Here is a 14997-nt window from a genome sequence, read left to right as displayed (position 1 = left end):
ACAGGAGGATATCGTACCTGCTTGTGATGGTGGATCATTTCACAAAGTGGGTGGACGCAATCCCGAGCAGGAATGAATCAGCCAAAACAGTGGTTAAGTGGCTGAAGAATGAACTCATACCCAGATATGGGGTTCCCAGATGCATCAGGTCAGATAACGGACCCACTTCAACAATAACTGCTGGCTGAAGTGGAGAGAGCACTGGAATCACCCACAAGTTTGGGTCAGTCTATCATCCAGCATCACAAGGCCTGGTGGAAAGGGTGAACCAAACCTTGAAGAGAAAAATAGCAAAAATGTGCTGGGGTACGAAACTCACCTGGGTAGATTGCGCTCCACATTGCACTCATGTCAATGAGATCTGCACCCAACACAAAAACTCACTTAACACCACATGAATTACTAACAGGAAGACCTATGCCGGGGCCTCCAAGAGAGGGAGGTCACATGCCCTCCTTGGATGTCTGGCAGGTAAACTATGATGACTACATGCCTGCACTGACTAACTTGACTGCAGTTCTCCTCAAAAACAGGTGAAGCAGTCAGAACCAGACCGGACAGTTTGAAGTCAGAGACGTGACCTCACACGCAGTCCAGGTAAAAGGGAAGGCAGGGGTGCTTTGGCACCACCTAACACTTTGTGTACCCACTTCACCGCCCTCTCGCTCATTGAGAGAGGTTAGAGACGATTGGCAGAAACAGGGGAAGGCTCTAAACAGGCAGGTAATTTAGCTTAAATTTTCCAGCCTACCCAAATTACTGGAGGCCCTGCACGACTTCCAGAACTAAACATGTGGCATTCATATTGGAGTGCCTCAGGGGGGTGGGGTGGAGTTTTGTTAACCATATCACTGGTGGTAGTTGTAAAATCTCAGCTAATACAACTACAGTTTGTTGAGGGTCAGGATGGTGTAACGTCTGGGTTGCGTTCGGTGGTGAAGAGGAGGCGGCGGGGGTACTTATTCAATTCAATTCAATTCAATTTTATTTATATAGCGCCAAATCACAACAAACTGTCGCCTCAAGGCGCTTTGTATTGTGGGTAAAGACCCTACAATAATACAGAGAAAACCCAACCGTCAAAACGACCCCCTATGAGCAAGCACTTGGCGACAGTGGAAAGGAAAAACTCCCTTTTAACAGGAAGAAACCTCCAGCAGAACCAGGCTCAGGGAGGGGCAGTCATCTGCTGCGACCGGTTGGGCTGAGGGGAGAGAAAGACATGCTGTGGAAGAGAGCCAGAGATTAATATCAATTAATGATTAAATGCAGAGTGGAGTATAAACAAAGTAAATAAGGTGAATGAGAAACAGTGCATTATGTGAACCCCCCAGCAGACTAGGCCTATAGCAGCATAACTATGGGATGGTTCAGGGTCACCTGATCCAGCCTTAACTATAAGCTTTATCATAAAGGAAAGTTTTAAGCCTAATCTTAAAAATAGAGAGGGTGTCTGTCTCCCGAATCCAAGCTGGAAGCTGGTTCCACAGAAGAGGCGCCTGAAAGCTGAAGGCTCTGCCTCCCATTCTACTCTTAAGTATCCTAGGAACCACAAGTAAGCCAGCAGTCTGAGAGCGATGTGCTCTGTTGGGGTGATATGGTACTATGAGGTCTTTGAGATAAGATGGTGCCTGATTATTCAAGACCTTGTATGTGAGGAGAAGAATTTAAAATTCTATTCTAGATTTAACAGGGAGCCAATGAAGAGAAGCCAATATGGGAGAAATATGCTCTCTCTTTCTAGTCCCTGTCAGTACTCTAGCTGCAGCATTTTGGATCAGCTGAAGGCTTTTCAGGAAGCTTTTAGGACAGCCTGATAATAATGAATTACAATAATCCAGCCTAGAAGTAATAAATGCATGAATGAGCTTTTCAGCATCACTCTGAGAAAGGATGTTTCTAATTTTAGAAATATTGCGCAAATGCAAAAAAGCGGTCCTAGATATTTGTTTAATATGTGCATTGAAGGACATATCCTGGTCAAAAATGACTCCAAGATTTCTCACAGTGTTACTGGAGGCCAAAGTAATGCATCCAGAGTAAGTATCTGGTTAGACACCATGTTTCTAAGATTTGTGGGGCCAAGTACAAGAATTTCAGTTTTATCTGAATTTAGAAGCAGGAAATTAGAGGTCATCCAGGCCTTAATATCTTTAAGACATTCCTGCAGTTTAACTAATTGATGTGTGTCATCTGGCTTCATGGATAGATAAAGCTGAGTATCATCTGCATAACAATGAAAATTGATGCAGTGCTTTCTAATAATACTGCCTAAGGGAAGCATGTATAATGTAAATAAAATTGGTCCTAGCACAGAACCCTGTGGAACTCCATAATTAACCTTAGTGTGTGAAGAAGACTCCCCATTTACATGAACAAATTGGAGTCTATGAGATAAATATGATTCAAACCACTGCAGTGCAGTACCTTTAATACCTATAGCAAGCTCTAATCTCTGTAATAAAATGTTATGGTCAACAGTATCAAAAGCTGCACTGAGGTCCAACAGGACAAGAACAGAGATGAGTCCACTGTCAGAGGCTCTAAGAAGATCATTTGTAACCTTCACTAATGCTGTTTCTGTACTGTGATGAATTCTGAAACCTGACTGAAACTCTTCAAATAAACCGTTCCTCTGCAGATGATCAGTTAGCTGTTTTACAACTACTCTTTCAAGAATCTTTGAGAGAAAAGGAAGGTTGGAGATTGGCCTATAATTAGCTAAGACAGCTGGGTCAAGTGATGGCTTTTTAAGCAGAGGTTTAATTACAGCCACCTTGAAGGTCTGTGGTACATAGCCAACTAATAAAGACTGATTGATCATTTTTAAGATTGAAGCATCAATAATTGGAAAGACTTCTTTGAACAGTCTAGTAGGAATGGGATCTAACAAACATGTTGCTGGTTTGGAGGAAGTAACTATTGAAGTTAACTCTGAAAGATCAACTGGAGTGAAAGAGTCTAAACAAATACCAGCAGTGCTGAAAGCAGCCGAACATGAAGAATAATCTTTGAGATGGTTATGAATAATTTTTTCTCTAATGTCTAAAATTTTATTTGTAAAGAAATCCATGAAGTCACTGCTAGTTAACGTGAAAGGAATACTCGGCTCTACAGAGCTCTGACTCTTTGTCAGCCTGGCTACAGTGCTGAAAAGAAACCTGGGGTTGTTCTTATTTTCTTCAATTAATGATGAATAGTAAGATGTCCTAGCTTTACGGAGGGCTTTTTTATAGAGCAACAAACTCTTTTTCCAGGCTAAATGAGCATCTTCTAATATAGTGAGACGCCATTCCCTCTCCAGCTTTCGGGTTATCTGCTTTAAGCTGTGCGTTTGTGAATTATACCACGGAGTCAGGCACTTCTGATTTGAAGCTTTCCTTTTCAGAGGAGCCACAGTATCCAAAGTTATATGCAGTGAGGATGTAAAACTATTGACGAGATAATCGACCTCACTGGGAGCAGAGTTTAGGTAGCTGCTCTGCACTGTGTTGGCACATGGCACTGAAGAGCATAACAATGAAGGAATTAGATCCTTAAACTTAGTTACAGCACTTTCAGAAAGACTTCTACTGTAATTAAACTTATTCCCCACTGCTGTGTAATCCATTAAAGTAAATGTAAATGTTACTAAGAAATGATCAGACAGGAGGGGGCTTTCAGGGAATACTGTTAAGTCTTCAGTTTCTATGCCATATGTTAGGACAAGATCCAGAGTATGATTAAAGTGGTGGGTGGGCTCCTTTACATTTTGAGAGAAGCCAATTGAATCTAACAATAGATTAAATGCAGTGTTGAGGCTGTCATTCTCAGCATCTACATGGATGTTAAAATCACCCACTATAATTATTTTATCTGATATGAGCACTAAATCAGATACAAAGTCTGAGAAATCAGACAGAAACTCTGAGTAAGGACCAGGTGGACGATAGATAATAACAAATAAAACAGGTTTTTGATTTTCCCAATTAGGAAGCCAAAAGCGCACAACCACATTTACTGGGAATTCCACAGTGTTGTCCTTTAATAAATGTATTCCTCACCAACCTTATAAAGCCCGGTTGAACGGCTGCTACATTACCACACATGAAAACGAGCAGTGTTCATACAACCTGTGATGATACAAAGAATAAGGAAAGAAAATTAGAGGTTCGCCTCAAGCCAAATGTCCGTCTGCAAACGTGTCTCCCGCGCTCTCTACAGAGGAGCAGTGGGCGCACCCTGGTGACATCATTAACGAAAAACTTAGGCTTTCGTTAAGAGACACCACAATTATGACTGTTACAATGGGACTGCCTTATTTGATCTGTGTACAATCATACCTTGTGGGACTTATCCAAAGGGTTACCAGACGACCCCTAAGTATTTGTGTAAATACAGCAAGGGCGTGGGTTGTGTAAAATGAGAGTACGTGTTGGCTAATACACAGGGGGAGGATTGGGGTTATTGGAATATGATGAGGTACATGGCAGTGGGTTATAACCAAAACCCAGGGCCTTTGGTTGACAGAATCTCAATGTTTAATGGTGTCACTCTGTCACACTGTGAGCCCAATAGTTGCAATCTGATCTACATCACCATAAAAACAGCACAATTGACTGATGCAGGACTGTATGAATTAGGGGTGTGGGTCGCAGACTATGACCCAATGGGGATATTAGAAATAAAAGTAATACCTAAGTCACAATCAGCTGTACCATTAAACGCAAGTACAGTTGACGGTGACTTGATCCAAAAATTAAAAAACTGGCACACCAGCAGTCACTTATCTCATGAATGTAACTTATGAGAGCAAGTTGGCCATAGAAACCGGGTATGATGATAGAAACATTTGGTTGAAGTGGGTGAAATATACTGCTGAGACCACAGCCAAGTCGGATTGTGTGGCGTGTGCTAAGGCACGGCCCACATTGGGTACAGCGCCTTATCGTTTAAGCCTGAGAAATGATCCAGAGGGCCTGCTTTGCACCGTCAAACTGTTTAAACAGACCAATGCTCCAAAACCCGGTACCTGTAACACTGAATTATTTGTATCCAAAAGTGAAACGTGCTAACATTCCACCTTCTGTTGTAGTGTATGCAGGAAATTACACCTGTTTTTCTAGGAATGGAACGGGGACTCAAGTGGGGATTCTGCCAGGCCATTACTGTGAGTATGTAATCAATCTTAAGCAAAATACACTGCACGAAAAGAAACATATTCGTCCCCGTATACTGACGCGGGCGCCGCTAGTAAACGACAGCTTTCGTCAGCATACGGGGATGCGCATTTTCGTTCGCCTGAGACGGATATGGTCGTTTACGTACCACCAGAAGCAGCGGGGGGTAGAGATACGGGGGAGCCGGCAGGCGTTGACTACTTTACATATGAATAGCAGCGCTGCAAGCCGAAGCAGTGGCAACAGACCCACGTGGCTTCTCTGTCATTGGATGAAAAAAATGCCATCACAATTCAGCACTCACATGTGATTGGCTGGTAGATCTGTCCCCAATTGGCCTTTATAAAGACAGGCCTGGGTAAGCCCCTCCCAAATAAATAATAACCCAGTAATAAAAATTATTTTTAATTATTATTTCTGTGATTATACCTTGTATGTTATGTTGTATTCATGCCATGCTAATAACCTCAATTAAAGGAATTCAATTAAGCGAAACAAATTGTGAGGCACAAGTTTGAATTTCTTTTTTTTTTTTTATTTACAAAGCAATATGCACATACACACATCATATAATCCATATATATAAATATATATATATATATATATATATATATATATATATATATATATATATATATATATATATATATAAATAAAGAAAACAAAAACATTATGACATATAATGCTTTGCTACTTCTGGGCCATGTGGTGGTGGCTTTCTCTCAGAGCATGGTTCAGCATACAAACATTTATGGTGCACGGCGTTGTATTTAGGGTGAGCTTCTAGTCTGTCTTGCAGTTTGGCGCAGAGGTCACTGAGCTCCTGGCTGGGGAAGCTTGGGGGTCTTAATCCAGCCCGATATGCCCTCTGAGACGCCATCCTCCTCATCCAACATGAGGTCAGTGGTGACACTGTTCCAGAAGGCAACCTCCTTCACTGCCAGGACACTCGCCCATCTTGTCTTTCAGTTGCGCTACAAAAAACTTGAATAACTGAGGAGATAACCCACTCATTGCAGCCAGAAGTGTCTTCTCGTCTGCAGCGGGGCTGGTTGAAGCTGGCCGGTAGAGAGGCCCGCTTTCACGAGGAGCTTCTGGGGTGTTGAAAATATAGACGATGTCCTCCATTGTTGTACCAGGAAAGCAGCATAGACAAAGAACACCATTCAGTTTGAACGGAAGAGAACGACACTGATTTCCTCTGGTCTTGCGAGACCTTCAGTGTGATCCCGCACGTGATCTGTATTGTCCAATCACAGGCGAGGAAGCTGCCACACGGAATTCAATTCATTTCATTTCAATTCAATTCAATTTTATTTATATAGCGCCAAATCACAACAAAAAGTCGCCTCAAGGTGCTTTGTATTGTGGGTAAAGACCCTACAATAATACAGAGAAAACCCAACAGTCAAAACGACCCCCTATGAGCTGGAAGACACACATCCACTGTCCGTTTTTTTTTTTTTTTTTACATTTTTCTCATTAAAGTTTTGCTGATATCTCTTATGTACATCCATGTATAGCAAAATAAAAGTTTATATGTTTTATATGTTTTCTTATTACATCTGCCTTGGTAGTCTTTAATGTCATTAATGCATGTGAACATTCACTGAACGTTTATGGCAGCGTTCATGGGATGTTGTCTGAATGTTCAGTGCTAGCTGGGAAGCCACTGCACAGAAGAGGATGATGGTGTGACAGACTTTTTGTTACAGTGAATTAGACTGAAAACTGAGTATGCTTTTCAATGAAAATAATGCTTGTGGTGTCACCAAAATCAAGTTATAGCCTTTGTTTATCTCCCTGAGTCCACTAAAGTTCAGGGTTCACAAAAAACTCCATGACAAAGGCTCACAAGACAGAAGCTCACAGCCTTATTGGAAAAAGGGACAAAAGCTGAAAACATCCAAAAGTATATTTCCAACTAGATAATACTAATTTATAAAATAGAATGATTTCTTCTGAGTTTAGTCTTGTTTGAATGTTTCGCTGTATAATTTATGTGTAGTCACATTGTAATGAAAATAGGCTTAAAAGATGATAATATAAATTTGATTACATATATCTCAAAATAAAAATATGCTGCTTACAACTGTTGGGAGGGGTAGACCACTGGCGAGTACTGGAGACCACTGGTGAGTACTTGATTTGCATTTGTATGACTCACAGAAACCTCCTTTACATATGAGAGCCTGCCCTAGACCTGAGGAGGGGGGGAGCTGAGGGAGCACTGACACAGAGAGTCCACGGCAGTTTCCCTACAGTTTATTGTTCTGGCCAAAGCCTCCTGCTGAGAGCCCGAAAGCTCAAGGCGCGCGGCAATATTACATGCAAGAAACTGTCAAAAAACCCACTTTTCATGCAGTGATAATCATAACTACACTGAAGCCATGTTTGCAGGACAAAATACCCCTCGGGCAGACCTCTGGTGGCCATGCACGTAATTTGCGGGGGAGATAGGGGGGTTATGACCCCCCCCCCAATAATCTGATCCAATCACTATAACCCCCCCCCAATAAAGTCACATCATTTCGATTTACAAGAAACATCTTACATGAATAACATGTTATTTTTCTTTATTCATTATCAATTTTAGGTAAACTACTAGCATGTTTAATCATTTGGTAATGTAACCCCCCCCCCCCTCTCCCCACAAAAACTTGGTATCACCCAACCCGCTTTCTCTACCAAGCGGCAGCTTTCTTGTGGAAGCAGCTGCTGGGCAGCGGGTGTAGTTTGAAAAAATGAAGAGCACAGAACCCCTTGTAAAAAAGCGGAAAAATAAAAATGAGGTAAATGTAAATGTATTGTTAGCTGATGATTTAATAACTATGCCGCTGTGTACCAGACACACTATGAATACCGGTTCAGGTATTTTAGCTCCGTTAGAAAAAGATAAAAGTGGTTATTTGCACACATGCGGCACAGTACAATACCTGTAATATGTAATAAACTAAACTCATTAGACAAGTATATAGTTTTGCTCAAGTGAACACACACATAACATTTTATGTATTTAGTTAGTAATGACTAATATTAGTACTGATAACAGGACTGAAGATGAGAGTCCCAGAAAGGTCCAGGATGAGACTCGTTATATTTTAAACACATCAAGTTAAAACCTTTGTCTCTAAAGAACGTGTTTAATAGTAAAGATTGCATTAAACTCTCACATGCTCAGTGGAGAACAGACTGCTGTAAAATATTATATTTATTATATTTGGCAGGCCAAATTAAAACAGTTTCTTTAAAAGTGGAATGAGGGGCTGCAAAATTGGTAGTAAAACAAAACAGGTTCATGAAAGATACTTGTTACTGTTGGAAGAAACGTGAAAAATGTAAGCCTTTTCTTAATTGTTGAAGTTGCAGAGTAAATACAAATAAAGTTAAATAAATACATAGTAAAAGCATTACAGTGTATTTCTAATACATTTCTAATTAACCCAAAATCTCCTGAATCCTTTTAGAAAAGTAAACGATTTAATAAATAAATAGATAAATAGGCAGAGAGCTTAATCCCCCCAATGTTGGACCCAAAGTTACGCCCTTGCTGGTGGCTATGTGGGGATGGTAAGTTAAGGGGGATGTTACCTGACAATTGGGTGGGATCATGTGCATTAGCTCAGCTGGTGATGCCTTTTTGAACCAATAGGGTTGTGGAGTAGCAGTGAAATAAAAAGTTAGGTTAGCTTAGAGGAAGTACTCTTCTCAGTAAGGTTGGTTGCAGCTAACTGCTTGCAGACTGCAATTTTCCGGTTTTCTGTGATTTTTCTGATTATTCAATATATATATAAATTCTTTGCATGAGGACTAAAGTGTTTCTGACTCATTCCTTCACAAGCAAAAAATCACGCCTTAACCCATGTATGTAGTCAGGATTTTGCTTTACCCAGTAGAAAAAACTGGATGGGAATATCTTAAAGTATGGCGTAGATAGAGACCTTGGAACACTATATCTTGGAAAAAATATATCTATGCAAAATCTTTTCATTTACTTTGTAATTGCTTTGCCAAGGTTTGTCATAGAAACACATATGATGGCTTGTTGGAAAGGCGAGGTTGTGCTGAATCCATCAATATTAAATATGTAAATGTGGCCTGCATAATCAGGGTGTTAAGTCACTTAATGTATGAAGTGCCCCAACTGAAAAGTATTGAGAAAATTGAGTCTCTTGTCCCAAGTTTTATTATACTGCATGTATTGTCCTATAACACAGTAGGCTTGTTGACTTAATGGCATTCCATATGTGCCCTGCCTGCTAGCATCTTGCACCCTGCTGTTATGTCCTGGATTTTCTCAGGGCATCTCTGCACAGCCTGCACCTGGGGTCTTGCCTGGTGTGGTACACCCCAGCCACTATCGACCTTGTGCTCAGAGATTACTCTTGTGCTGCCATGATTAGTGCTATCTGTCAGTCTAGCTTTGGCCAGCCATTGGTAGGATTTCTTTGTCAGCCACTTCTTCTATCTGCCCACTTCTTCTATCTGCTATACAGGGGCAGAGCTTCTGGGGGGGGCTGGGAGGATGGCACACCCTCGGCCCGGGCCTAGAGGGGGCCCGGATGGGAGAGAGGAGAGTGGATAAGATTTCAGGTAGCCAGGCCTCTATCACATCCGAGTAGATTTGGAGAAGGTGAGCCCTCTCCTGAATGTATACAGATGAGCATGGTATATGGCCATAGGTATACTCTACTTTACATTACCCATCATTCATGTTTTACATGGGGTTTTAAAGGTGCCACAGTCAGGACTGAGTCATAGTTGCTAAAAACTTTACATCATTTTAGTGATGTAGTAGGTGTAAAATATTGAATAAAATGTTGTGCTGCATGACTGGCTTTATTTTCACTCTTACATTTAAAATTTTCAAGTGGATCGCCAATATTTTCTCCAAGTGCATTGTGGGTAAAACTCGTATCCAACTGTCCACCAACGTCCTCATCAGTCACTTGGCAGCAGATTTTAAATTAAGTGGAGCATTTTTACAGACTATGCTAATATGAGTGGCACTTCATAACATACACATTCCCGCTGTTGTGGGCATGTGTATGTTGTAAAATTATGTTGTGATGAGCTTTATTATTTGGGTATAAAGGGCCCAGTTATTTGCCCCACCCCCGGTGCTGCTGTGTGTGTGTGTATATATACACACACACAGCACACAAAATATATATATATATTTTTTTTTTTTTTTTTTTTTTTTTTCCAAAGTTACAGTAATATACATGATATCTACATGAAGTCAAACAAAACGTGTAATTTTACAAGCATTTGAATACTATGAAAATGTTTATTGTTGTTATTTTATTTAAATTCTAAAACATCAATTTGTTTATGTTTTCTCTTATATGAGAAAGAAACCGTTAACAGACATGAAGATGGGGACAAAACAAAAAGCTAGAGACCTGGAGCTGACTTAAACTCAGCGACTGAATGAAGTACTAAGTCTCTAGGCTATAAAAGCACCCATACTTCTTAATCTTTTGTCTATGCTGATGATTCAATTAACAGCTTAAAGTTGTCTGTGTCATTCTGTTCAGGTCAGGGTCATTCCCAACCAACAATACTTCGTTAGCCTAATAGCATAATTGCCTAAGTCATATTTTGGCATATTTTGAGATACCTACCTAATTCTACTCTGCTAACAGTGTAGATTCATTTAGATAGATATCTCAGTTTTGTCCAAAATATGACTTAGGCAATTATACTATTAGGCTAACGACTTACTCATACTGACAACAGACCTAATCCACTCTTTTTGATGTGTCCGATAAATACAAAAATGGATCTGATTATAAGTTCACCTTAAATGAAACAACCCTTTAGATAATCACATACCTTGGATTTATAGTGACATTAAATCCCTTTTTTTATATCAGTGAAAGAGTTCAACTTGGCAGAGTTGTTTGCTTGGTCATCCACATGGAAACAGCACAGATACTATTACTGACTTGGTAGAAGCCATAACAACAGCACCAAGATGAAAGCAGTGCTGGGACTAATCTTGTGAGGTGCTCCACCCGAAGTTGCAGTTGATGCAGTAGATATAGCAGTTGCAGGTAGGGAAGCTGTATTTGCAACCATAGTGGAGCTGGCAGTTGTTGGTGCAGCAGTCATGGAATTGGTAGTTGCTGGTGCAGCAGTCATGGAATTGGTAGTTGCTGGTGCAGCAGTCGTGGAATTGGTAGTTGCTGGTGCAGCAGTCGTGACATTGACAGGAACTATATAAAGATTTTCAAAAATTGGATTAATGAATATATGTGTACAGACTAAGAGAATTTCTTGTTCCGTGATTAATGTAAAACAAACTTTGGTTCCATTTTCAAATACTCACCAGAAGTTACTGATACTGTGTCAGGAAATATGGTGATGGTGAAATTGATGCTGGAATTCTGAATAGCATCTTTTAAAGTTTGAACAATGACATTCTTCTCTGGGACTTTTGCATTGGGAGCTGTTTGATTGAACACAAGCTCCACCTTTGCCTCAGTTCTATCCACTCGTGTTTGGACTGTAACAATACTGTGTGATAAAAGAAAGCGAGACAAATGTCAAATTCTGATTAGAGATGTTTGATTGTATTATCTATGTTGAAGTTGAACATGACAATTTTGAAATCTTTCAAATTTTGAAATAAATAAATAAACTAACTTGTAATATGGATGAAAATAACTTAACAGTAATGTTAGCAAAATGTTTTACCTGAACTTAATCAGAATGGCACCAATGTAGTAAGGAAATTTTGGGTGGTATACTCTATCACACTGCAAAAACCAGACAGAAGATAAAAAAAAAGTTTAAACCATACAAACATTTCAGGAAAGACTCCTTCAAAATTACATTATCTACAAATGTTTATTGAACTGAAGACATTTTGTGAGATTTGCTAGATTTGTTTGCTAGATAAAAATTACGGCAAAGATTCTTAGTCAATAAGAGAATTGTTAAGTCTGAAAGATTACTCACCGTCTCTTTAACCCGTCTTTCGCGATCTTTGTACACACTGCTGCTGGGGTCATTGAGTTCAGGTACATATGGTTCAAGGAACTGTAAAAACAGAAAAACTTGAACAGGTGCAGTAGTTGTTTTCTCAGTTGTCATAGTGGTTGGAGCTGCTGTGGTATTTGTTCCTGCAGGTGTGATGGCTGTTTCTGCCGGTGTGGTTGTTGATGGGGTAACTGTGGTAGTTGTTGCTGCAGCTGTGGTAGATTTAGATGGAGAGAGGGCGAAAATGTTTAATATAGTCACTGTTAAACATTTGATATTTTGTGTTCAAAAAGATTAAAATTTACTTACATGTGTCACTGACTGATATGGTTGAATTTTCTATGTCAAAGCCCTTGACTTTTAAAGTCATACTAATCAAAACATCCTTGATCTGAGTGTCATTAGGAACGGATGAGTTTACAAACTGGAGTTCCATGGTGTTGATGACTGATCCCTGCCTGCAAATACAGACAGAAATATCCTAGTTTTGAATATCAAACTTAGATCAGTGCTCTTAACACAATATGTTAAAATACTGAAATTACCTGAACGCCACCACGGCCAGAGAGACAAAGACAGAAGGGAACGCAAGCCTGTAAGCAGGTTCAATCTAAAAACATAAAACAGAATTCCTTAAAACAATGTTTATCTGTTTTTATATGTGACAAATTGTAAAGTAGAATGAGCAGGCAATAAACAAATGCAAGAAAATTGTGTTGTGATTACCCACAGAATCACCCAAACAAACAAACAAAAAAAATAAATAAATAAGCTGTTCCCTTATGGGGAGTTTTGAGTGTCTGGAATGGGACCCAACTGCATGATGAATACATATTTCCATTTGAATCCTAATTTTGCCTTGACCAATTTCAGGGTCCTGACTGCACAGAGGATCACTATTTAGTTTGATGAGTTTACAAATGATATGAATGATATGCAATTGCCTTTCAGAACAGTGAATCTCAACTCAAAGTTTTTAGTACCTCACTATCCCGCTGTTTGCAGTATTATGGCAATAATTACCGTAATAACTAGTTATATTGGGAGTGAAGGGCAACTTTTAGAAACCATATTAAATTGTCGGAAAGGATAAATGGCTGCGCAATTATGGTAATTCAAAGTGTGTTTGATCTGAGGTCTCAGCGGTGAAATATACATTTAGTCTTAACCAGCTGATCACAGCAAGTTAGGGCAGGTAACAGGGACACCGGTGACAATCGCTGCTGTTAAGGGTTAACTTATGTGCTGATTTTAATGAGCAGATAAAATATCTAAGAGTAACATTATGGAATTCACAAAGGCTGTTTACCTGTTCCTTTATTGAAGAAGATCGACTGTTGAAGGCTGCAGATGATTGATTCAACAAGTCCTCTGTAAAACTGCTCTGAAGGGATCTGAAGATGATGTATCTCTTTGTAGTAGCTCTGGTTGTTGCTGCTGAAGATGTTGATGATGTTAGAGTAGCTGTAGTTGTTGCAGGAACGTGTGTGGTCGGTGTCGGTGCGGTGGTTGCTGTTTCACCTGCTTTGGTTGTTGTCTCGACCCCTATGGTCGTTATCTTGGTCACTGTGGTTGTTGAGTCAGCTACTGTGGTTGGAGAGACTGCTGTGGTTGTGATTCTGGCAGGTGTTGTTGTAGTCTCAGCCGCTGTACTTGTAGTCTCAGAAGCTGTGATTATTGTTTTGGCCACTGCGGTTGTTGTTTTAGGAGCTGTAGTTGCTGTTTCGGATGCTGAGGTTGTTGTTTCAGCAAATGTAGTTGCTGTTATGGAAGTTGTTATTGTTTCGGCAGCTATGGTTGTTGACTCGGCAGCTGTGCTTGTATTGGCTGCTGTTGTTTTTGTTTCGGGAGCTGTTGTTGTAGTCTCGGCTGCTGTGGTTGTTGTTTCTGCAGCTTTTGTTGTAGTCTCGGCTGCTGTGGTTGCTGTGTCTGCAGCTGTGGTTGCAGTCTTGGCAGCTGTTGTTGTTCTGTCTGCAAATGTCGTTGTGGTCCCAGCCGCTGTGGTTGTAGTCTCGTTAGCTGTTGTTGTAGTCTCGGCCGCTGTGGTTGTTGTGTCTGCAGCTGTGGTTGTAGTCTCGGCCGTTGTTGTTGTAGTCTTGGCCGCTGTGGTTGTTGTGTCGGCCGCTGTGGTTGTGGTGTGTACAGTGGTTGTTGTGTCTGCAGCTGTTGTTGTAGTCTCGGCAGCTGTGGTTGTTGTGTCTGCAGCTGTGGTTGTAGTCTCCGCCGCTGTGGTTGTAGTTTCTGCCGCTGTGGTTGTTGTAGTCTCGGCCGGTGTGGTTGTCATCTCGGTGGCTGTGGTCGTTGTGTCTGAAGCTGTGGTTGTAGTCTCAGCCACTGTCGTTGTAGTCTCGGCTGCTGTGGTTGTTGTGTCTGCAGCTGTGGTTGCAGTCTCGGGAGCTGTGGTTGTTTTGTCTGCAGATGTCGTTGTGGTCTCAGCCGCTGTGGTTGTAGTCTCGGCAGCTGTTGTTATAGTCTCAGCCGCTGTAGTTGTTGTGTCTGCAGCTGTGGTTGTAGTCTCGGCCGCTGTGGTTGTAGTCTTGGCCGCTGTGGTTGTTGTCTCGGTAGCTGTGGTTGTGGTGTGTACAGTGGTTATTGTGTCTGCAGCTGTTGTTGTAGTCTCGGCAGCTGTGGTTGTTGTGTCTGCACCTGTAGTTGTTGTGTCTGCAGCTGTGGTTGTAGTCTCGGCGGCTGTGGTTGTTGTGTCTGCAGCTGTTGTTGTAGTCTCGGCCACTGTGGTTGTTGTGACTGCAGATGATGTTGTAGTCTCGGCTGCTGTGGTTGTTGTGTCTGCAGCTGTGGTTGCAGTCTCGGCAGCTGTGATTGTTGTGTCTGCAGCTGTTGTTGTAGTCTC

The 14997-nt window shown here is 41.0% G+C and overlaps 1 protein-coding gene across 1 annotated transcript; it reads right to left on the bottom strand.

Annotated features, from left to right (window-relative positions):
- Window positions 1–10429: 10429 nt before the first annotated feature.
- LOC115778017 (mucin-5AC-like) lies at window positions 10430–14220 on the bottom strand. The gene is made up of 7 exons (XM_030726026.1): window positions 13456–14220; window positions 12692–12756; window positions 12456–12604; window positions 12126–12358; window positions 11862–11923; window positions 11494–11681; window positions 10430–11380 (listed from the first exon to the last, which is right to left on the bottom strand). Exons 3-7 carry the CDS (start codon window positions 12580–12582, stop codon window positions 11103–11105), a joined length of 888 nt encoding a protein of 295 aa, XP_030581886.1. The 5' UTR covers window positions 12583–12604; window positions 12692–12756; window positions 13456–14220; the 3' UTR covers window positions 10430–11102.
- Window positions 14221–14997: the final 777 nt, after the last annotated feature.

The sequence above is a fragment of the Archocentrus centrarchus genome, unplaced genomic scaffold, assembly GCF_007364275.1.
Source record: "Archocentrus centrarchus isolate MPI-CPG fArcCen1 unplaced genomic scaffold, fArcCen1 scaffold_94_ctg1, whole genome shotgun sequence".
Lineage (NCBI taxonomy): Eukaryota > Metazoa > Chordata > Actinopteri > Cichliformes > Cichlidae > Archocentrus > Archocentrus centrarchus.
This window is presented reverse-complemented; position numbering and strand designations above follow the sequence as displayed.